At 36.2% G+C, this 25,220-nt stretch overlaps 1 protein-coding gene across 2 annotated transcripts; it reads left to right on the forward strand.

Moving 5' to 3' along the window:
* The first annotated feature begins 1,038 nt into the window (after window positions 1–1,038).
* Window positions 1,039–25,056, forward strand: PDIA6_1 (Protein disulfide-isomerase A6). Of its 2 annotated transcripts, XM_012943714.3 has the most exons (11): window positions 1,039–1,224; window positions 3,095–3,285; window positions 3,322–3,448; window positions 3,484–3,569; window positions 5,445–5,559; window positions 6,344–6,453; window positions 8,412–8,719; window positions 10,372–10,444; window positions 11,398–11,580; window positions 14,085–19,503; window positions 22,588–25,056. In XM_012943714.3, the coding sequence occupies exons 1-10, from the start codon at window positions 1,209–1,211 to the stop codon at window positions 14,127–14,129; spliced, it is 1,254 nt and encodes a 417-aa protein (XP_012799168.3). In that variant the 5' UTR covers window positions 1,039–1,208; the 3' UTR covers window positions 14,130–19,503; window positions 22,588–25,056. The 2 variants fall into 2 exon arrangements, with proteins under 2 accessions (XP_012799168.3, XP_051075055.1); XM_051209599.1 differs by lacking the exons at window positions 5,445–5,559; window positions 6,344–6,453; window positions 8,412–8,719; ... (2 more) ...; window positions 14,085–19,503; window positions 22,588–25,056 and adding an exon at window positions 4,750–5,036 and having other exon boundaries at window positions 1,160–1,224; window positions 3,095–3,448.
* Window positions 25,057–25,220: the final 164 nt, after the last annotated feature.

Here is a 25,220-nt window from a genome sequence, read left to right on the forward strand (position 1 = left end):
GCATTTGACATTACGAATTACACACGAATTATGTGAGTGAAATTTGCCACATAACAAACATTTGCCAAATTTGTGTTCATGTTCTTGATCTGCTTCACAACTCAGTGAACTTTTATCTGAATAACCATGAAGACACATTGGATTGGGATGGCGTACTCACGTAGTGGAATTCTCGATATCCTGACGAATCAGCTCGAAACATTTTCCTTCTTCACAGAATTCGAAATTTGTACACCTTACATAGTCTATTAGTAGTTGCCTGAGAATTGCATTAGGAAGTGAAATAGGTTGATTAAATCTTCAAACTATCGGTCAATAGCACTTCCCTCACAACCCAATTTCGTTCGAAATCCAAAAAGATCAAGGAGTGTTATAACGTAATGCGAAAAGGTCTTGCCCCATGTGTGACATAAATGCCCTTCATGCAAACGTTTTATTGGTTACGGAAAGACGTATCTTTTGCAATTTTGACGGTAGAACGTTCGACTTGACAGTTTCATTCTGTCTCAGTTAGAGCAAGAAAATATGGCGTTCTTTCCCTCATTCTAAATCAATCCTCTGAAAAATATCCGAAGTTTGGGGATCAAAATTCAGAACATATGAATTTAGCCTATAGTCACTGGATTTTTACCCATTAAAGTATAGACTTCTCAGAATTCTGTAGGTAAATTAAGTTACCTAATGACTTATAGAATCCTAAAGACGTCTGAGTACCCTTTAAATAGTTGCTTATGCTAAATCGCAACACAATCTGTGTGAGTAATATTCAGAAATTAGAGCCACAGCACGACAAAGCGAACTGTAGACACACCGTATATTGTCAATGAGTAGTCAAATCCTGAAATTTATGGCAACTGATATGGTTCGTTTGGCTTTACAGAAGTCTTTCAGGAGGGAAATTTACACGTTCTGAAGAACTCAAAAATTTGTTTCACCATATTTTACTAACATATCCGTTATGCGCGTGAAATAATGCTAGCTCTCCGACGGGAGACATGAGTGACATACTGCTACTAAATGCAGAGGTCAGTTAACGCCGTAGATTTTTTCAGTCACAACTGAATGAATCATATGAACTAAGTATATGATAATCGTGTATTGGTTCAGTGAAGTTTGTTTATTTCTTTAGAGCGTGTATGTACAAGCCAATCAGATAGTTACATATTTACTTTACGTGCACTTTGGCGGACAGTTCCAAATTTGCGAAAATGTATCGTTTGGCAGGTCGGTTTCACTAGATGGTTGCGCGTTTCTAGTTGATGTTATGTGTTCATAAACACGGAGAATTAAGCTGTTTGCCATTAGTCTCGTGAACATTGTCCATGTTTGTGGAATTCTTTTGGTATTGTATATTTTACAAACGCCTTGAATTAGCTTTTACGAGATAACCGCTAGTTGTATTTATATTTCATCTCTTGATGCCACTTATAGTTCCGTACAAAATGTGGTTTAGTATCTAAGTATGATAAAACGGGAAGCCCTTAATAGTATCTAAACTTTGACCTGCAACACAATCTTGAGTAGATTTCATAATATCTGAGGGACATTTTGAAGTTTCTAAATATCGTTAGAAATTGTTTTGTTTCGCCTCAAAGTCAATAAAATTTCCCAGTGATAAGCTCAGACCAGTTGAAATTTTACTGACTCCAAATCTGTAAAATTTGTATGGGAATATTATGACAAACCCTAAAGTTTCAACGTTTTGAGGATTTTCCCAAACTTAGTTTGGATTTTTCGGAGAAATCTTAAACCAGGAAAAATTCATTAGTTTTTAGTCGGACTCTAGAATTTTTCGCGGGCTTTCTCGATACGTGTGATTTTGGAAAGTTCAATGAGACTAATTTATGAACGAATCAATCTAGTTTAATATAACAGATCCTGTGTTTTGACGCGGAATTCATTCACTCATTTGACTAAATACCATTTTGACGTCACAGCTTATGTCAGTTCTTGATAAAGAAGGTAAATCCAATTTTGGACCTTAACGCTTAACTATAGATCCTAATATATAACCCTTATTTAACCCTGGTACGTAGGTGGATATTCTAACGTCATTTTAGTGTTGTTCGAAGATTGTCCATAAATTATAGTCTCACCAGAATTTCGAGTAGGATGTCATAAAGCAAAAGATAATCTCAGCACAGGAAATATGTTAATACAAAGAGTCGTTTCCAGTTTTCTCGGCTCTCTGAATTTTGCGTGACTTCGAATGTCTGATGATCCTTTATTTTTTTTTTACATGATTCTGAGTATCTGATGACGATCTTTTTGTAAACCTCATGGCCTAAACGCGTTAACTATAGATTAACAGTTATTTGCCTCATGGACTAATTCCGTATTTTCGTTTAACCTCCCTAAACGTACTTACCTTCTCTCATACCATTTGGGAGACCATCATCTAGTCTCAGTACTAGTAACCTGATGGTCGTTGGACCCACTATACCTAACGACAACTCCAAGCCAGTTCCTAACGAATGCCTAAACTTTGCAGTAATATGTTGTCTTAGCGTTGTGTTTCAAATAGTGAGCTGGATTGAAGTCTGCTTTGGCTGCAAAACACCGAGGAAAGGTGCCAAAGCTATACTTGATACGATAATCAGACAGTTAAGATAAGCGAGTTATAATGCGATAATGGTCGGGAAAAATGTATATTTGATGGTATGCAGAGGAAGATAAGCATAATACTTCTTAACTGAATGTGCGGTGCAAAAAAGCGTTTCGCATCAAATTGTGCTATGAATTAATGGTGATGCTTGACCGAGCTGCTTCAGCTAGTGATGTCCGTCAGAACCAATATCGTCGGTGTCGATCTCGAATGCTCACAAAATTATTTATTTCAAGGAGTTGTGTACTACTACGCGGCAATATTGAATGTAAAGATCTAAATACTGTTGTAATTCTGTAACGTTAAAACCCAGCTTTACTTCAGTTTCCACAATTAGGGACGCCATACATGTTTATAAATTTCTACTTAGTCACCTAATTATTTTCAACTAGCGACAAATTAACTATTAGTACATAGTAAAAATGTAAACATTTTAGAATTTCTAAATATCTGAAACTAATGAAAGAAAAATCGTATTGCTTTTTATAGTTCTTTTTCTGCTGTTAAGTCCGACACTTTGTCTGTTCAATACCAATGATGATGTTATCAAACTCACAGACCAAAACTTTGACCAAGTAACATCAAGCAAGGAACTATGGTTTATTATGTTCTATGCATCTTGGTGTGGACACAGTAAAAATGCTGCTCCAGATTGGAAACGATTCGCCACTAATTTTAAGGTTAGTTGGAATGAAAATTATTTGCTTATCAAACAGGGTATTATAAAAGTTGGTGCGGTTGATTCAGAAAACAACCCTACGGTAACTCAACGGTTTTCTGTTCAGGGCTTTCCAACAATTGTTATATTTGGAGATAATAAACACAGTCCTAAACCATATACGGGTAATGTCTAAGTGTGAAACTAGCTCGTTTTTCAGGTGGTAGAGATATTGATCATCTCAACAAAGAGGCTTTGCGCGAACTTACTTCTTTAGTGAAATCTAGGACTGGTTCTGGATCGTCTGTAAGTCTTTCTTTAAATTTCTGGTTGTTTTGTCAAATATAGTCAGCTTTTTTATGAATATATTGAGAAAATACGGTACGATGCTAGTTACTTTCATGCGATTCGACTCCTGAAAAACGTACATCAATGTTACTAGTGTTGACGTGTTTTTAGCAAAATGTGTTTTTTAAATTAAATTTTTAGTTGATATTTTTAGAATTTCATCATCTATGCCCATATTGCTGGTAGTGTTTTTACTTGTAGTTAATGTAACTAACTTGGCTGGTATAACTTCGTAAAATCGAACTTGAGCTACATTTTAGGTGTTAGTGATACTACCTGGCTACTCAGATCGAAACCGGTAGAGCTTTGTTCTGCTTTGACTTATCGATTAAAAGCCATCGTAGTTTCTAGTAGGTTTATGAAAATTTGTATTGGCATTATTGTCTCGCCAGTTTCCCAACCACATCACAAGCATGAGAATAGATAATTACAACGAAATTGATTCAACTGCATGGCGATTAAGGTAACTCGCGGCTTTACTAAAAGACCGGCTTATAGGTACTGGGCTTCTACAGGCTCCTCTCAACTTTTTGCGACACGTCAGTCTAATCCCGGTAGTAGCAAGTTTGGCGATAAAATTACATGCTTACATAAGGAAATTGTGCAGTTTGCTTAAGGGTTGAGAAACATGGTGATTGGAGCATTTCGACTAGTTAGAAGCACCAGGGTAACTGTCGAAAGGTTTCTCAGCTCATCCAAGATGCCTAGTGTTAGGAATACTAGTTGCGAAACTGGTGGAATGGCAATGGATAACATCTACCGACGTCTTGGTTGGAAACAGCAGAAGTGATCAGTGTATGTCATGGCCGTGGGGCATGAAAAAAGCTCTATAGGATTGGCGTCTGTCAATCTATCACGGTTCCCTGGTCGGGGTCCGACTGATAGTGCGAATCAGTGTCTTGAGATTTTGTCAGACTTGAATCAGAATATAAGCCAGTAGCATTTCTGTTGTAATTTTCTTTTACTTTACCCGTAAAAATGAGAAAATTCTTTAACTAAAGGAATTTTCGTTTTTTCCTAACCTGAACTGTTTCCTTTATGATACGTTTCGTTCATTCACTTGTTTTTACTTTAATCACTTTTGATTATATTCACCTTGCTTCATCTATCTGTTCATAATTTTATTCACTTGTTTTAGCGGCGCATATTTGTTTCGGTGCCCATTTGTGCCAATATTTGTATTCAATTGTACAAATAAATAAACTATAAGCTATTCATTAATTCATGACGGCAGGTGTGCTGATTGATTATTCATGCTACCAAAAGATAATCTGCTTAGATTTATCTCACTTCACTTAATTTTAACAAAGTGACTGCTAGCGCCTAATTTTTTCTCGATTTTCTTAGTATCATTGTCTTTGAGTGTGAAGTTTCATAATCCATAAGAGATTTAATTTTTCTGTGAATAAATATTGCTTAGAACTCAATATGGAAAATTATTGCTTTTGTCAGTCGAATTTTTTATGTGTCAATACTTCAGTGTATATTCAGTAAAATTGAGGGTACTTAGTAGTTTATTCGTCAAAGTTTGGACTGTATACGTAACTTGCAACGTGTACAGTACTTTTCAGTTTTCTACCTACTTATCTCAGTGGTAACCAGTTGTCCATTTAAAACTCATTGAAAGCATGAGTGATATATGCTGCCTTAGTGCTTGTTTATGATGTCATCGATTCTCGATATCAATAGAATTTGACCCGTAAGACGTCATAGAGTCGGTAATTGTACTTCCTGTAGACTCACTTATTATTCCAGAGACTGACTGTAAGACAATTATCGTCTGTTTCTTATGTTTAATTTGTATACATTACTGCTGACATTTTTTTCTGTCAGGATGACTCTGACAAAGACGATGTAATAGAACTTACGGACAGCAATTTTGATGAAATGGTTCTCAACAGTCAAGAGCCATGGTTGGTAGAATTTTTCGCCCCTTGGTGTGGTCATTGTAAGTAAAGTATCTTAGTTTTGCTATCATGTCTTTAATTCATCACTATTTACCTATTTCAGTGTACAAAGCTAGAGTATATCCGCAAAAGTAAGGTGATATATAGGACTAAATTGCATAGTCATCCTCTAAGTATGAGGTGATTTCCAGAAAGTCTAGTTAGGCAGTCGATATTCCAGTGGCTTAGTGGTTGAAGCACTCAACTCTGGACATTTAAATATTTTCATTAAGCCTCACAAAACGTGTATTTCAAAGTTGAGCACTTGATGAACATATAATTGTCATATTAGTTGCACTAATTTCAATCGATATGCGAGAAATTTCATCTGTGTAAATCTAAATTTTGAAAGCCTAGATTGTTCATTTTATTTAAGATTGTGTTTAAGTACAATATAAGTTTATGTGATAACTAATCTGCGATAAAATAAATGTTTGTTATGAAGTCATTCATCAATGGAATATATCACCCTTTCAAGCCCTAAGCACATAAGCTATTATCACTAGTCGAATTTAAATCTCACTATTGGTTCCTAGGAGACAATTGATACTATATTACCTGTACTACTGTGGGATCCTCCCTAACAATTTCGTCTCACTGTGTTTATGGAGTATGGTATTCTCATTTTAATCAGGAACCGATTTACTCTTTTAACAAATAATGATCACAAAATTGTTATTTTCAAATTCTAAATTTTATAATTCGTATACGAAACCACTCATGATTGCTCGTCAGTCATCAGTTCACTGCAGCTCAATGTAATGTAGTTATATTTTTTCTGTATAGGTAAAAATTTGAAACCTCATTGGGACAAAGCAGCTCGTGAATTGAAAGGAACTGTCAAATTAGCCGCTTTGGATGCCACGGTTCATAGTCGAATGGCTCAGAAATATGGGGTAAATTAATTCTTTATAAGGAAATAAAGTTTGTTTTCCACTTGCTTTTGAGGCATTCTGAGTTTTTTTAAAAGTTACCATACTTTTCTGTATCAGTCGATTGGATTTTTGCTTATTTAAGGAAAGGCTTCGTAAAGTTCATTTCAAAGTTATTTTTGCGTTCATAGCTATTCAACGAACTTATTTCGGTGTATGGTACAAATTTTACGATACTTCAGGAAAAAATATTCCCTTAATTCTTATTGGGTATGGTTAATTTTAGTTTAGTTTAATGCCGCTCAGTAACCACGTGGAAGTTCGTATACTGAGATTCAAGCCACGCTTCTGTGAAGACTAGTTATAGGTACTCCTCTTCACTCTCACTGACTAAACCCCCTAGTTTTAGTAAAAGGGATGATGGTCATACGCATTTTGTTAAAAGATCTTTTTCATATACAGAGAGTTTTGTAAGTTAAAAGTAGTTGATCAATCTATGAAACTTTGGCATTCTGTCCCCCGTATGTGGTTGCGATTTTAAGCGCCTTTTGTCTATTGTTGTTGTTCTCCCGTAATAGCTGACCAATATTTTCCTAATCTAGTCATGTTTACTTCTCTACACAGAAGAATGATATATACATGCTTTTTTGTATGTACCCAACATGAATACGTAACTCTGTATGATCGTCTTCTCTTTACTAAATGAAGTTCTTGAAATACTGGATAGTACTGAATAGCAACCTTCAAATTAGTTTTCTGGAAATTCCACTGAGAAGTGGTTTTATGGGTTGGACAATTGATGAATTCAGTAGCTATCCATTGGTAACATTGTATGATTATTGTGCTATTTCACTAACCGAGTGGCCCTCGAAAATTTGAACCACCATCTTCTGACCGGCTGAACAATATTGTGTTCGCTCTAAAACAGAAAGATACTGGATTTGACATCATGTGCATACGGATACGGATAAAGAGTTTCTGACGGATAAATTAGTGCTTCTTTAAAGATTTTTCTATATCTAATGCCAGATTGCAATAAAACTATCTATAGGTAATATATACACACAAAAATCGACATTTGTTTTCGTGGAGTAAAAAATTTTGGCGCAGTTTTAGCATTGATTATTAATTCGTTCAGTTACCTAACACAAATTGAATAAAGCTTATAAATTTATGTCAGCATACCAGACTTATTAAATAATTTACTGCCGGAATATAATAAAACATCATAGAATTATTTAGGTCACCACATAAATAGATTATGACAACTAAAAATCTTATACTGTAGTGAACTGAATACGGATGGGAACAATCGGATTATATTTAGCACACAATTACTGAGTTAATTGGTAAAATAGCAAAACCATACTATAATACTTAATTTGCAAAATGTTCAATAATTGCCTCGAACTTCATTGTCATTGCATTTCCATACTAATTGCTTTCTATTCCCGCTCTTCCTTTCTTGATCTTCCCCATCTTCTGCTGCCAGACATTACACTCCTGACTTGCATTATATATTACTTATATCAATATAAGTAGCACCACAATAAGGTAATGATTCGGTGAATTTGCCAAACTTTACAACAGTCTAACTTCCAATTTTTATATAATGAAGATAAAGAAATTGCATTTTGATTTAGTGACTTATAAACAACGGAGGGATCAATGATGATCTGGAAAGTAGGCTGTCATTTAGACTATACACATTATTAAATCTGAAGGCTCTTAAATTGTTCTGTGAATGTTGATCAAAAAATTCATCTTAATTAAATCACATAAAATTAGCAAATTTCATTGTTTAAATAAAACTATTCCAGTAATTTTAGCGAAGCCGATTTTCGCAACTTCATATTTAGTTGTTTCATTGATTATGGTTTTGTTGAATATGGACATATAATTTGATGTATTTAACACATAAATAGATGTGGTCACTAACATACATCATATAACGTTATATGGGCGTTTTTTTTCTGGTTTAGATTCGAGGTTATCCTACCATCAAATTTTTCCCTGCTGGACCGAAAACAGATGACCCTATTGATTATGATGGTGCTCGAAGTGCAGATGCGATCGTTGCGTGGGCTATGGAAAAAGCCGATGCTTCTGCTCCAGCACCAGAGATTGTTGAATTGACTTCAGCAAGTATTTTAAAAGAAGCTTGTGAAGATCGTCCACTTTGCATCATCAGTGTTTTTCCTATGTTATTTGATTGTCAATCAGAATGTCGTAAAAAGTACCTGGATTTACTAAAATCAGAGGCTGATAAATTTAAAAAGCAGAAATGGGGGTGAGTGTTTAGACATATATTTTATCAATTTTTATGAGCATTAAAAGTCATTCTGTTGCGGTTAGTCACATCCACAGTAATTTATTTAACAGATACTATTATTACTAGTCATGGTGGCCTGCTTGAACATCTGGGCTACCTGTTCCTGCCATCTAGATATTTCAACAAGTTATCTAATTTTGTTTGTTTTCATACATCAACATTGTTGTTAATCGCATAATCTATTCAGGCGCGTTTATGAGGTGTCTCTTTCTAGGACGAAACGCCGTCCAGTGCTCTCAGGTTTTCAATGATGGTCTAACATTGACCCATTCATGATATCAATTCAAGATAACTTCCATCCCAAATTATTCCACTTGAAGCATATGGAAACCCTGTAGAATGTTTGTGTTTAAATCTGCAACTGAGAAATAACATCAATCTTGATGTAAGGGAGATCCAAAGTATTACTCGAAAAAGTCCAGAGGAGCCCAGAAAACGTTGGGATATATTTTATCCAATCAGCGTTGAACGTAAGTTTCTCAGAAATATCCAGAAAGGGAAGAGTCACTTGTCACATTTTTGATTAAATGATCACCTATCCTGCTACTACGTCTAGTATAGTTCCAGAAACTTCCTGAAGATCAAGGCCATCTGAAATACTATAAAACCCTCGATTTTCTTTACGTAAACCAACCTTAGAGTACAGCTTTCTTTTCACACTTTGTATCTTTTCTCTTGTTTTCAAGTCTCCGTGTTGTTTTAGATTGGGGTTATTAAAAGAGCTTAGGAAACCAATTCAAATGTTCAGTAAGAAGACTTATCTCCTGAGTCTGGAACATTCTACTTCTTTAACTGGTAATCATAGAACTTTAACGAAATTTTGATAGCTATACTGAAACTCTCCAGATATTTGTTTTAGTCGTGAGCCGGCCGTTGTTGTTACCTTGACGTGGTGGTCGGGCTTGCTCATCGTAATGAACCAATCAAACTATACTGGTCGGAAAAATCGTTCTTCAAGAACCTACCATGCCAAGTAGATCAGGTGAAGAGTGGTACTACTAAAAGCAACAAACCCAAGGTCCGAGGGCAAAGTCGTACTGCTGATTGTGCAGATGTGTGAGGGCAGTAAGATGTTTCCTCCAGACAACCAGCATAACAGCGAAGCTGCCTTCCCACAAAGGAAGGGTGGGATTAGGAAAGGTCGACCCTAAAAACTGCACACCTTGCCTTATCCCATGGATATCCGTCTCCGGTGGTAAGGTCTCAACAAGTACGGAGTTAACACGAAAATTACCCACAAAATGGTCATGTGTAACCGGCTTCATGCAGTTGTTCCTTGGGGCTTGCGGTCACGCTCTCAGGTCACTAAGACCACCCCTAACCCAATTTCCTCCTCAGGTTACCCCCAGAAGAACCCTTCCACGGTGTGGACAACCGGGAAGTGATAACTGCCCTCATATCTCTAATAGCACTTACTATTTGCTATTCATAATCAATCTCCCTCTTCAATTCATATTATTCCTCCTCCTTTAGTCATAATTTCATCCGGATAGTCGTAACAATGGCTATTTAGCATACCACAAGATAATATTTTTTTACTCCTATAAAACTCATTAATCACATAATAAACTTATTAATATAATTTAACTAAATATTTCTTTTTTATGTAGATGGATTTGGACTGAAGCACTCAAACATTCTAATCTAGAAAATGCACTCGATATTGGAGGTTCAGGATATCCTGTAAGTTGAAAGTTATCATCGCTTATAGTGCTAGTTTCATCATACGCTTAATTGTATACTTCTAATATCTGCTAATAAGATGTGTTACCCTACAAATAGTCCTTCAGTATTCTATTCGTTAGTGTGTATGACTGTCGAAATTTCATCATTTCAATTTAAGCATATTATATAATCGATTGTTGGCTTTTCATCCCTTCATCTCTAAACAACTGATCAAAAGATTTTTTCGTAAAAATTTGTTTTCCTCACTTTTATGATCCAATACTATCATTGTCATTTACTGCACTAGACTTTGCTGTATGTGTTGTATATGTCTCCGTTTGGTTTTTCCAATGAATTTTGTCAGTTTATATTTATTTTCTTACTGGTATCATATTCATCGTTTCAAAAGCACCATAGAATTACTAAACCCTTATTGTAACCTTTGATTGTAGCATGGATAGATACGTAATTATATGTTCATAACTTTAGGGCATGTTAAACTAAATGTTATAAATCCACTCTGTTTTGTAGTTCAAATTTTTGTAACTTAACAAAATAAGCGCTTACGATTACTTACTTTCGAAAAAGTATTGTGTGGCATCAGTTTATAAACCTTAACTTATACTGATATACTTTATTTTTGAAAGTTAAAAAAACATGTACATTAGTTGATAATGCATCACTCTTAGTGAGTTCATAGTACAGATCAATAAGAGGAAAGTAGTTGTCAGTAAGCTGTTTATCCACACAATGGCCAATCACATTTACTTTCACTACCCCACATCACATCGGTAGTCATCAAAGACGTGGTTTTTGGGGTTGGTTGATATAAAAAGTGTTATGGACATTGTGTGAAATAACCTACAAACGTTCCTCGCTGATCACTTAAACTCATCTTTTAATTTTAAAATCGAATATATATGCTTGCAAAGTTGTATAAATTAACTTAAACAACCTCTATTCTCTTTTAGGCTATGGTTGCTGTACATGGGCGTAAAAAGAAAAGGACTACATTACGAGGAGCATACAGCTCAGCTGGAGTCCATGATTTCCTAAGACAACTTTCAGTTGGCGGCGCAACACTTCCTCTGTATGATGTGAATTCGTTACCCGAAATAAAAACTGTTGAACCCTGGGATGGAAAAGATGCTCAGGTGAGTCTAATTATGCGCCTAGCCGTAATCAGTCGTTCAATTTGTGTTATATAATCTGCTTTTTATATTTATTTATTGTATCTATATAGGGAAGAAGAGGTCAAAATCATCCTGTGACAACTATAGAGAGATTAGTTTAACTAATATGGCATCTAAAATACTAGCCTCAATAATTATCGGACGCCCAAAAAAACTCATGAACTGCAAACACGAGAGAATCAAGTTGGTTTCAGACCTGGTCGTGACTGCATCGACCACATAATCACCATTCGTCAGGTTTCGGAACACAAGCATGTTTATCGGCGTTCGACAATGACAGTTTTTGTTGACTGAAAAGCAGCAGCATATGACTGTAGACCAAAAGCTTCTGTGGCAGTGTCTGTCATTGAAAGGTGTGCCTCAGAGGTACATAAACCTTGTGAAGGCTCTTTACTCGAACACTACCAATCGAGTCAGAGCTTATGGCGAACTGTCACCTGTTTTTGCAACATCAAGTGGTGTCTGTCAAGGCTGTCCACTTTCTCCATTTTTGTTTAACTTCATCATAGACCTACTGATGGAAATAACATTCTCATCGACTGAATTTTCGGGCAATGATCTCCTTCCAGGAGGTCCACTTATCGACTTGAAATACACAGACGACACAGTCCTGTTTGGCAAAGACGTTGATAAAATCCAGTCATTTGGTAGCACTAAGCAACAATGCCAGAATGTTTTGAATGCGCTTCTTCCCCTCTAATTGCAAGTTGTTGCTTCAGGATTGGTCTGTGTCAACACCTGAACTAAGGATAGGGAGTGAAGTAGTCGAACGCGTCGACAACTTCACTTATCTTGGAAGTCTGATCAGCCCTAATGGGTTGGTGTCTGACGAAATCTCAGCACGGATTCGAAAGGCTCGTTAGGCTTTTGCCAACGTACGTCACCTATGGCGAAGGCGAGATATCCGTCTATTAATAAAAGAACGAGTATACTGCGCAGCAGTTCGTTCTGTTCTACTTCACGGCTGTGAAACGTGGCCATCAAGGGTAGAGGATACGCGTAAGTTACTAGTATTTGATCACAGAGGTCTCAGAAATATTGCTCGTATCTGCTGGGATCAGTGGGTAAGTAATAATGAGGTTAGACGCAGAGTATTAGGGAATGGTGGTAAATCAGTTTATGAGGTTGTGAATCTTCATCGACTGATATAGTTGGGACACGTGTTACGTATGCCTGAACACCGAATACCACGACGCGCCATGCTGACCGGTGTTGGGGATGGTTGGAAGAAAGTTAGGGGAGGCCAAACCAAAACGTGGTACCAGTTCTTGAAGTCACTAACTTCTAGTCTGAGCCATGTCGGTAGATGCAGACTACTTGATTATGGTCCGCGTGACTATCGTAACCAATGGTTGGAGACTCTTGGTGACATGGCTGAGAATCGATCACAATGGCGTAGGTGCATACACTCTTTGTCTTCACTTAAACACTGAAATTAAAATTACTTTATACCTTTCTTTCTACGAACTACTCCTTTCTTCCTGTACTACATCTTTTATAACGTTCGATTTTCCACGTCACACGAATGGGACGTTAATTTACCTTAGACGAATATGTAAATTAGATTCGCTGCCAGTGTCTATTTTACAGCACTGTAACACAACTCAGGTCAAGAACACGTGATTAGCCTGGCTAGAACGTAAATATATTTCAGCACCCAAAACCGACGATTATGATAATGGTAATTGAATACATAACCCATCTAGTACCTGTCAGACTATCTACAAGTCTGACTAAGCAAATAACGAATCATTATCATCCTCGCCCGCATACTAATACCCTTATATGAAATCTATCTTTTGCATATTACCACCATTGAATTAACTACTTCTTTGGATTCGATTATCATCATGTTCCTGTTATGAGGTGTGGCAACTTGGGACTATGCAGATATGTGTCTGATCTTATGTTGTAGGTAGCTGACTTTACTGGTAAATTCATCCACACATTTCTAAATACTCTAAAGGAAACTAAAATCTGAAAATTCTTTCTTCTCAAATCTGGTTTCTTTTTTAAAAGCATTTAATGTATAAGAAGCAATCACTTGTGGATGAATTTCTTGAATAAGTCCCCATACTGTCGTACATAGTCTTAGCAGGGGATATAGTCTAAACAGGGTACTATATGTATACCCAACAATCATTATCTGTTTACAAAAATATTAGTTTAATAAAATTAGTAAAAAAATTCAAAATACTCTTCGATTGCAGAGAACAATAGTCACACCCATACCGAATAGTATCAAAGATACAATAAAATAAATCAATAACGAGGTTTAGTCATGTTTTTTTCTAACTGGTGCAATTTCATGATTTGTAGTTGAGTAAGAAGAGTCAGTAATAACCACTCTGAGAATAAGTGAGTCTTAAGTAGTGAGTGTTTAACTCATTATTGGTAGAGATTGACAGCATGTATAGCTAAGTTTTTCGCTCATTTTAATCGATTACCTTTTATTTACATTTCAGCCTATTGAAGAACAAGACGACGACGATTTAAAAGTGGAATTATAATGCCACATGTATTTCTTTTTTGTATTCTGTTATATCCCTGTGTTATTATTCGTTTCTTGGATATCATTTTTATGGTTGCACGTCCTTTCTATACGGTTGTACAATTTGTTTACTTCTTGGGCAATTCCATAAATTTCATTTGATTGTAAATGGATTGTTTTCATTAAATGTATTGTGTTTGGAGCATATAGCTTTTCCACCGACTTCAATTCAGTTATATTCAATTTTGTTAATGACGATGGGCGGATAAAAAGTGCTAAAGAATGAAAACGATCATCTTCAAACGTATTGCATCAGACCGTCATTAGCAACTCAGTGCCTGGCATAAATGTGTATTGGTCCAAATTCGCACCACGCAAAGGTGTGAATATGAGCTTAGTGTAAACAATAGTACCATTATTCATAAAACCTAAGTAAAATATGGTTTAAAAAGAGCGATTGAAGTTGGAGAGTTGTAAATCAAGGTGTACTCCACCGTGAGCAATTTTGAGTCATTTAGCAAAAACGTTTTTTCGTCACAGTTATCCCACTGATCTGTGTCTGTTAACACAACTCTATTTAGTGGTATGATTTCTAGTAATCAATGGGAAAAGTCTCGGTTTGTCACTAGACACTAGCTCTATCTGTTATTCTGTAGCCATGCACCACTTATTTCTTCCTGATTATGGAAGCTTCTCAAACACTTATTCAAAAATCTGAAACTTCTATTTCAAAGTAACAACGACGATCTGTAGTACTCAAAAACACGTAGAACTTCACTGTTACGTACACGCCGTGGCAACCGTATGCGACTAATCTCAGTGTAAACGACGATCAAACGCAGGCATTCGCCAATGGCTAAATTAATGGCATGGTTCAAAAGTGCTTTAACTTTGGCCTTTTACACCTGTCGTTTTATGGCTGGCCTAACTTCGTGATTGTGCCATTGATGATAAACAATAATGCCTAATACGTAGGTTGCTTCTGTCTGTCGTACCATCCCCAATATACAAACATTTTTTATTACATCCAACGCTCACCACAACGTTTGATTACAAACACAGGTTGCCTGCTCGATATGCTATCATCCCAATGCTCAAGGTCGAGAATTCCAGCAGTTATATTACAGCGTAGGTAAGAAAAGTTTGACAATCAGTGTGTTCTGGGATCAGTTACAGAATTACTTTCCTACCAATCAATCCTCTAACCAGTTTTACTTCAGTTGTCATCTGTTAGATCTACGTACCATGAAACTGTCGTATGGCTTACTGGGAAATCCACATTTTAAGGATATTTGTCATGAATACAGTGCCAGAGTAAGCCATATACATGTAATAACAGCATATTTGTGAATGCGCTTATAGTAATAGTCACGTTAAAAATAATAAATCGTATGATGTAATAAGCGGGTCACTTCATTATTAGTGTGTGTTAAATTGGTATTTATACTTGAAACACCCAAACCGTATTATGGGTAATTTAGCTGTCCTAGGACTTTAGACTGCAGTTAACCTCAACATTGATACCTAACCGAGTTTATCAATCTACTGATATATACCAAGAATAGAATCACTGGTGCATGATATTGATTTACGTAAAATGTGTCAATTGAACAGTTAGTTTTTCGTGTAATAAAGTAGCAATTAATTTCTAACTAGTTAGGAATACATATTAATCCTTCATTTGTGGTTCATCTAAGTTTGTCGTTCTTAAAAGCGGCCCCTCCCCATCGAAAATATTTAATGAAATCTCTATCTCTTATTCAGTTGTAATAACTGGTAATTCGATGTCAAAAGCTAATTGTTATGACTTTATGTCCGGCTGGTGTTCACGCGATTTATCCACCAATCGTAATACGACTATGCAATCTTCACGCTGTGCTAAACCAATGACGTTTGACCGGTATGAGCAGCCAAGCGTCTTTATTGTCCCCTTGTTCGGCTAGCCCGTCCAGAACACAAATACAGCTTCCGCTATGCGAATCATTTATTTCAAACATACTGGGTTTATACATCAACCAAACAGACCGCTACGCACCATAAAATAGGAAATAACATTCATAGACAATAAAGCCAGAAAGTGGCTGTGAACGTGGGAGACAGTAATCAATAAACTAAGTATAACTTAAGAACAGCAAATCGTACAATAATAATCTATGGGTCAAAATGAAGCCTATAATAAGATGAATATAAGTATACACAATCTAATTACTGAATAGTTATACCATAAGAATACATAGATAATATTAATCAATTAATATGTTTCGGAAGTTACTCGTGATTTAATCTTCGCTAGGATATAACATTAATCACTTATATGTGTAAATAAATTTACGAACGGGTTCATAACATTCTGGAGGCTGGCAAGCTCGTTTTGCTTATTTATAATTGTATGTGCTGTAAACCCTAATTAGTTTTTGTAGAATACTCATAGTATGGAAGTATGATAAATATGGATACAGTTTTATTATTACGATGAGTTTGGTCCGTCATTTTGAACTGTATAATGTCCATATTTCCGGCTGACTTGCGCTACATGACGGCTCGAATCTGTGCGCGCTAATTAAAAGGACAGTGGTATTTTTCCTCGATGAGTAGATTCTATTGTTTTGATCGTTTATTACATATCAAGACTACTGTTTTCACTTTAATTGAATTTATTTCAGTTAAAGTATTCGACTAGAGTATCGCTTGCTGTTTCTGAATTAGTTTATCATCCGTACTCTTGAATACCTTATTTTCTACTGTATCTGTTAGTACTTTTGGTCCTAACAATCTACAGTTCTCCACATTTTTGGTCATAGATCATATTTTATCTCTGAGCATTTTTGCATCTCGCTCTTTTTTTGAAAAGGACCCCTTTTTAATGACCGGCAAAAAAGCACTTGCCAACGTCCGGGTTGTCGTTATCCCGTTGAAAGCGGCATGTAGTGCGATGAGTTCAAAGGCTGGTACCACGTCGTTTGCATGGTGCTCGACTGGCCAAGCTAAACCTTTTCTCGTTGTCGTGGAACTCGAGGCGATTTGATTACAATTTTCAAATTGCTTAGTGATAAATTTGCACCTGATGTGCCTTCGTTTTTCCTTTCTTCCGAAACAGAGAATTTACGAGGACACTCCAAAAAAGTTCACAAGCCCAGAACAAATTACTTGTCAGCTGACTATCGACTTTCCCATCGAATCATGAACGAGTGGAATTAATCACCTCAGCTCGTGATTGAGGCTCCATTCGTCGACTCTTTCAAAAGAAAGTTGGATCAAACGAGAGATCATCACTACAATGACTACCACCGGCCATCAAGCCTCCTGACCTTTCCAAACTGAAACCGAAACTTCTGATGAATTCGGGGTATCCGATATCTACAATGCTTTTTCTATATCAAGTCTTGCCACAGGTGATACCATCTATGCTCTTTTGATCTATTTGTAAACTCTTTTTTGAGTTATTCATATGTACTTAAGCATAAAGTGATGAGTTATAATATATGTTACGTTCAGGGTTACGTTTGAATTAAATGATTTGTGTTCCTTACATGGACAAGTTATCTTTAGCCAACTATTTCAGTCGAATTGAACAAAGTTGTAAACGCGAAGAATATCATCACTTTGCTTCCGTTAGTTTGAATCTCCTTTACCTTGTTCAAGAATAGTACTGTAGTTTGAAGTGATAGAACGAATCCATCAAATATTTCAATGCGTCTTAAAATCACTCTTCATATGTTGTACGTTAATATTCCGCAAACAGACTTGATAAGGAGTAGCGAAACGTTCAATTTCTATGGTTTCGATCTACCGTAGGACTAAAAGCTATCCGTTTAGCTAAATATAAATGTTCACTGATCACCAAACTGCATCACGAGGCAGGCCCTAATTTTTAGTCCTGAAGGATAACGGAAAAGAGGAAGGCCAAAGAACACATTAGGTCGGGAAGTAGAAGCAGATATAGAAAAGATGAATAGCAACTGGAAGGAGCTGGAAAGGATTGCCCAGGACAGGGTTGTATGGAGAATACTGGTGAGAGGCCTATGCTCCTTCACGAGGAGTAACAGGCGTAAGTAAGTATGTCTATGCATTTGCCCGCTTTGGCAGTTTTGCTGAATGTTCTAGAGATCTGGTTGTCCAACACTTTGATTAAATTTGTATAGCTTTGTTTGTTCATACTTTCATCTTTAGGCAATTCCTCTGTCTTCCTGATATACTGCTTCTTGCCCATAATTACTTGTATGGTTTATTTAAAGGTTTGAAATATGGTAATGTCTGATCTACTTTTCAGTCCCCTTAAGGCGTTTTGTCCTTATGTGTCTGGGTTTCGCTTTATCTCTGCCAATTTAGAGATGTCGTGATTTCTCGTTTTAATTATTTGCTATTCCTATTTTTTTAGAGATCTTGAGTGATGTTTCTAGTCTGGCAAATAATCCTAACTTTAAGGCATCTGAGTGTAGGTCCATGCCGACTCAATATATAAGGCATTTGCGAAATTCTATCAGCCATCGGAAATTAAATAATCACAACATCTCGTCCGGGAGACTTGTCTGGACTTCTTCAGGGTGATAGTCAAAACTAAATTTATCGAAGAACATATAGCGTTTAAAAATCAAACTGAATCTACACTAAGTAATTATTCCATCATTTTTGTCATGACTTTACTCTCTATATGCACTTTCAGTTCTAATAAACAGCCTTCCTTATTCCAACCTTGACTTTCCTTCTTTCGTTTGTACTTAATCCACCTTGGTAAATATCACAACTCATTGTTCTTTATTACTGCATTTCCTCATCTGGAGCCTCTGATCACATTTCACTCTAGCAACGAGAGCTAGTATGAATTTCATCCAATAACTTATCATACCTCTGTTCCACTACAAAATGTTAAATATTGTTCATCGTTCATATCCAAGTGTCTTGCTTTTCCTCGGTTTCCTTTTTTTCAAAATCTTGTTCCAAGGACACAGCTATGGGACTGCTGACATCTGTAACAAACTGGACGTACGTGCTTTCCCAAGGTCATAGTTCACACCAAGCGTTCTGCAAGTCTACTTTATAACAACTTTAAACTTAAAAATTTTCATTGCAAAAATAATTAGCACGACCAAATTTCTTACACAATTATGCCGAGATTCGATCTGATGTGAGATGTAGACGCGATGCCACTTTGGAAAATATTTTGAAAACTACTCTGTATTTCTGAACGAATGAACTCATATTCAGTTTTATATGTAATATTTATTTAATAACCCTGCTCGGGATGCATACTGTGAAACATTAAATGTTGTAATTTGTAGATCGTTTTTTTATGAAGTCAATGAGTACGTCAAGTGGCAATCATCGAGTACAATGTTATGTTATTAGGATATTCTTACCAATCACTGTCAAAACTACGCTACATGTGGTTTGAAGTAAGTGGATATATATAAGATCTAACTATATAATAATGGTAATTTGTCAAAGGTTAGCTAATGCGTGCCACCTTTTCTGTATGTTCTGTTCAGATTAGCCCACATATACTCCACTTACTTTATCAATCTTTCTTTATGTCCACCGAACCTTTTCTGAAATATTTTCGTCCCTTTGAAGTTCATTTCGTGTATTATTTTAATATATGGAACACAACTGCTGATCTATTCTCAAGTGTCTCCAGGTAAACTGAGGACTTAAAAACAAGTTTCGAGCAGTGTTTGTGATCCCTGAATCTCACATTCAACCATCTAGATGTTCTTTTTACTCAGTCTGTATTATAATCATGACCATTAATCTCATAGCAATGTCTTATTTTGATTGTTTGAAAGCCTACATTTAACTTTCAACAATTCTTAGCTTATAGTATGACTGCACGGAAATAGACCGTGACACTATTTTGGCTTGGAATCCTCTTGATTTCTTCCAATGTTTCTCTAGGGTATAGGGTCATAATCTTATTCTGCTTTTCCTGTGGTATACACCGCAATGTGTGTTTTTTCATTTCTAACTATCCTTGTTAAAAACTTTTCGGTGTAATTATCTGCCCTTATTGCAGAAAATATTAGTTTTAATTCAGTCTGTTGATCTTATTTCGCTGTATTTAGATTAGATCTTCCACTAGTCACATTTTCCAACGACATGACTTTCGCAGAACAGACATGAGTCGGTCTGTATTCTGGGTATCTCTCAGAATGTGTTGATTCTCAGAAACAATTTGTTTTCAAATTAATTTTGCGTCTTCTGTCAGCCAAGAAATTGTGAGACACTTGTGTATAGTTTGTGATTTTTATCGCTTAGATTAGCTTTATGCTATCTGATACGTCGTTTGAGTTTTCAGATATTTCTTCTAAACCGTTTCCCTTTACAATGACAAAATGTCATTTGCGTAACTTCGTTCCACATGAATTCACACATTTTGTGATCAAGCTACTTTCCGAGGAATGGATGAATGAATTTGCTAAGGTCGGAGAAACTGGCGAACTCACTACTATATCTTAATGTCTGTAGAGATCTTCTAGAAGTGGGAATAGGGTGGTTCGTAAAACATTTTCAGACACTTAATAATCTTGGAAAGATTTAACAGGCACCATAAATTAAAGCTGTAACAGATTGCTATCAACTTTTAAAAGCTTCTACTCTTCCTTATAAATATCACTTTTCATTACGATCACTATACTTTGCCCATTGGCCGAAGAAGAATGAATTAGGTGGTAATTGGGATTAGAATATCCGTAAATGCGTATTTAAGTGAGTAAAACGATAGGTATGTGCAGCATTAATGAATAAATTAGATGTAGCGTCATTCAATGAAATCAACTAAACCGATATGACAATAGCATCGGATTAACACCAGAACTAAACGATCTAATAATTTTACTACATGTATACGGACTACGGCATAAGAGTTTTAGTGGCATTGGGCGCTAAGCACACCATCCTCAAAGCTGAACACGAGGCAAATGGGGAAAAAGATATTCAACATTTAACGCGGAGAAAATCTCGGCGATGTAGAAAGCGGGAAGAAGGAGTCGTATTAATTGGATTGATCTGATAGTGTGGCTCAGCCTTGCAGGCGTGATCGTTCTGTACAACGTGCTTTCACTTATATTATATATATTGTTCTATCTCCAGCCTGAATGTGTTCTTCATCATATATTCGTAATTGTTATGGTACGATGAGTCAGTGTAGACAATAATGTGACCTCCACGTAAGATCTTATAGATTAGACAGTTACATCATGACAAATCTGCAATTTTAGAATTGGGTCTATTATGAGAGCAGTACTAATATCATAGTAGACCATAATTTTACAGAGTTATCAACAACTGTATTAGACTAATAATAAATCCAGGATCGCATTGAATCGGTCCAATACAGGTCCTCCTTTACTGCACTCTTAAGTTAAAGATCTCGTCTCTTTCGGTGCTTCGCCATTAAGTGGGATATATTTATTATCGTCTTGAGTACACTTCTGAATCTTACTGCTGGTAACTATCAAAAGTTATACTGCCTCCTTTTTTTACCGATTTTCCGTGTATTTTATTTGTGCGCATGAGATCAATCCGACCCCGTGTATCGTCGTCCAATGATAACTAAGCAGCTTCATGTATTCTCTCGGAACATAATTTTGCCGCCCTTAGGAACGATATTGAAGGAACAATTTATCTAACCTCTCATAATTATCGTTCCTTCTCCTCAGTCAATGTATCCACATCATACGTTCACACCCGATGTTATACATTACAACATTGATATCAAATACCCTATAACGATGGAATTTTTACTTTCGTTCTCATTGCTGATGGGTTCGTAGCGATAAATATGTTTGTTGTAAATCTTTTCTTCCTGACCTTAAAAGATACGTCGATAGTCCTGGTAAAGCCGTAATGCAGAAGGAAGTCACTGAACTTTCACGACGTGCACTGTATCATAACTAGAATTGGATATTCATTGTCTCACTGCTTTCTGCCTAGTTATTTCTACATCTTTTACTTCTCAGAATATACTTTGTTTAATTCATTGATTTTACTAAATGTGAATTCACTTCTTCATTTACTTTTATAACTATTTACATAATGTACATCAGTAATATAAATTCAATTTTGTGTTTAATATATGTAACACTGTATAGTGACACGAATAATTTACTGATAGTTATGAGTAGTTTGATTACGAAAAAGTTCTTTTAAAAATTACAAACGTAATCAGCCAGACAGGCAAGTTATCATTTAAAGCGACCTCGGATTTATCTAGTCGCTTACTTACAGTGGTGATCTTGGACTCAGTGATGGAGATTTATAGAACATCCAAAAATGATTTTGTTGAAGCTTGTGGAGAAATGTGAAAAGCTGTGGATGAAAGACATTGGGACAAAAAACACAACAAAATATGTCCTTATTGTAGTTTCTAGACGCTTTGTTCTGTCTCGATGCACTTTCGATCCCAATAAACAGTCTTCCTGATTCTAACTACACCTTTTCCATCTTTATACACATCATAATTCATTGTCTTTTATTTTTAGATTCTCGTACGTGAAGACTCCAACATTTCGTTCTTGTAGCGACAGCTAGTATAAGTTGTATCTACTAATTTATCATATCTCTGTTTATACCACTACAACCTGTTAAACTTAGTTTATGTGCATATCCAAATGCACTACGGCTCTTTTTCCAGCATTACGCTGTCAGTGCGCGGCTATGGAGCTTCTTATGACTGAAGCGAACAACGTGCGTGTTTTCAAGGTCATTTCTCATACCGGGCGCTTTTTATATTAACTTTGCAACTATTAATTTGTTAAACAGTTATATTGCTTAAATACTCAGCCGAACCCTAATTATAACGCAACACTATTGGGTTTTGACCTACAGTGCTTTCCCATTATCGCAACGTTAACGCGATGCCATTTTCGAAACGGATCGAAAAAAACTGCACTCATAGTACAGTACTAACATGAATCTAATTATTAACTCTCTGGTACTTCTGCAGGAATATATTACCTTCTACTTTTATTGATTTAATGTACTTAACAGTCATACTTGGTAGACATCTCATTGATTATGCTTGTAAATATGACATGTACCTGATTCGTAAGAAACGCATAGTTTTTATTTGTACAAGACGTCACTGTCATATGATAAACCCGTGGGTTTTCGAAAGGTCCGACATAAATTCTCAGGTTATCGTTTCAGTAATGTTAGGCCTCATACGGTATTAGCATGAATAGCGAAACGTCAAGTCAAACCAAATTATATTTAAATTACCAATTGAAGTATGAATGACAAGTATGCAAGAGGTCAGGTGTTTAGAAGTGGTAAGAAAGAACAAAGAGTTAGTTTGCAGCACGTTTACTTTTATGGATTTTAGTCAGCATGCTTGGTGTATTTTCCCTAGGATGTTGATTTGATAATTTAAACGGTGCTTTAGACCAAATAATGACAATTGTATTAACTGAATGAAATTATTATAGATATGAATGTTAGTAAAAACTATTTACAAACGAGCTTGAATTAGATCGCCTCTGCGTGCCATAGTAATAATAATTGTTGTACCAAGAGATGTTATGAATATTTTAATGACTGCTAAACATCAGCGTTAGTTGAAAATACACTCATGACGGTGGCCAAAACTCCATGTGTATTGTTTGAAAAGCAGAAAATTCTAGTCAGCACTATGTATTTGACATTAGCATACTAGATAACAAACACCAAGTCAAGCTTAAAATAATAAACAAGAACTTGAGACAGGGAACCACAAAATTTCTCACAAGGCGAAGGGAGAACACAGAAGACTGGTACAAGTAAAGATTTACTGACTTGAAATAAACGCGACGACTTTGGTCGAAAATGCACTCATCTATATAGTTTTACGGCTAGTGAAATGTAACTAGGTCCTAACCAAATCGTCCGGCATTGAGATCACTAAAGGTCGAGCATTTCACAATCCTCTTTAAGGTCAATGATAACGAATGCAAGCCAGTTGGTTGCACAACGTGGACTGGAGCACGTATGGTGGTAGCGCTTTGTTCCTTGTACCTACTCTTGCAAATATATTTCTCTGATAATGTCACTTGTGTTGTACGGTCATCAAGGTAGCCATAGTACATGGATGTGACGAAAGGGTAATCCAAGCTAGGTGCTGACCGTGAATTATGACTCTTACGTTAGCCGGTCGGTAACGCCATTCACGTTCGACTAAGGTGGGCCCCAAACCATACAAAACAAACCATCTAAGATGATTATCCACGTAGTGATTTGAACACCATTTAATTAATAACCAAAAAACAGTCACAGTCATTAGATTATCAGTCAGTTAGTCAGCTACAACGTAGAATCAGGCACATATATACATCGATCCAAGTTGCCATACCACATTAGCACAACAGGATGAACACCAAGTTCATAGAAGTAGTTACTTCAATGGTGGCAGTATATAAAAGTAAGATTTTATACAAAGATATGATACAGGAAGAAGGAATTAATTTGTAGAAAGAAAGGCATAAATTGATTTTAATCTCACGATTTATGGGAAGAAAAAGAGTGTATAGACCTGCGCGATTGTGATCGGTTCTGAGACATGTCACCCAGTCTTCAACCATTGGTTGCGATAGTCACGCGGACCATAATCAAGTATGCTGCATCTACCGACATGGGTCGGACTAGAAGTTGTTGACTCTGTTACATTATAACAAAACTTCACACTGGGTGTCAAGCTGAACACTGTTCATGCCAATTCAATCAAAGGACACCATTTCTTGAATAAACTCTGAAATCAACCAACTTTACTTCGAGTAAAATACCACACTCAAGGTTTAACAAATATTACTCCAAGTAACCATCATATTGAATTAAAAACGGATGTCAAACAAGAACCACATTTAGTTTTGATTTCTCATCCCATCATACCACTTTTCGTTTTCCACTGTCTAATGAGAGGTTGAGGAGCAATATCTTATTATTCAAGAGCTGTGAATTAGTCTATGCTTGTGGCGATTTTGAGCTTGACGAACGACTGTATCAACTCAACCATGAGAGGTATGAAACCTGCTTGTCCCTCTATGTAATTATCTACCGCTAATTACGTTATAAACATTAAATAGTTAGACAATTATAGGATTAGGAGATTGTGTGCAAGGTTTCCTGAAGCGAACTACGAAAA

This window comes from Schistosoma haematobium, chromosome 1, assembly GCF_000699445.3.
Source record: "Schistosoma haematobium chromosome 1, whole genome shotgun sequence".
NCBI classification, from domain to species: domain Eukaryota; kingdom Metazoa; phylum Platyhelminthes; class Trematoda; order Strigeidida; family Schistosomatidae; genus Schistosoma; species Schistosoma haematobium.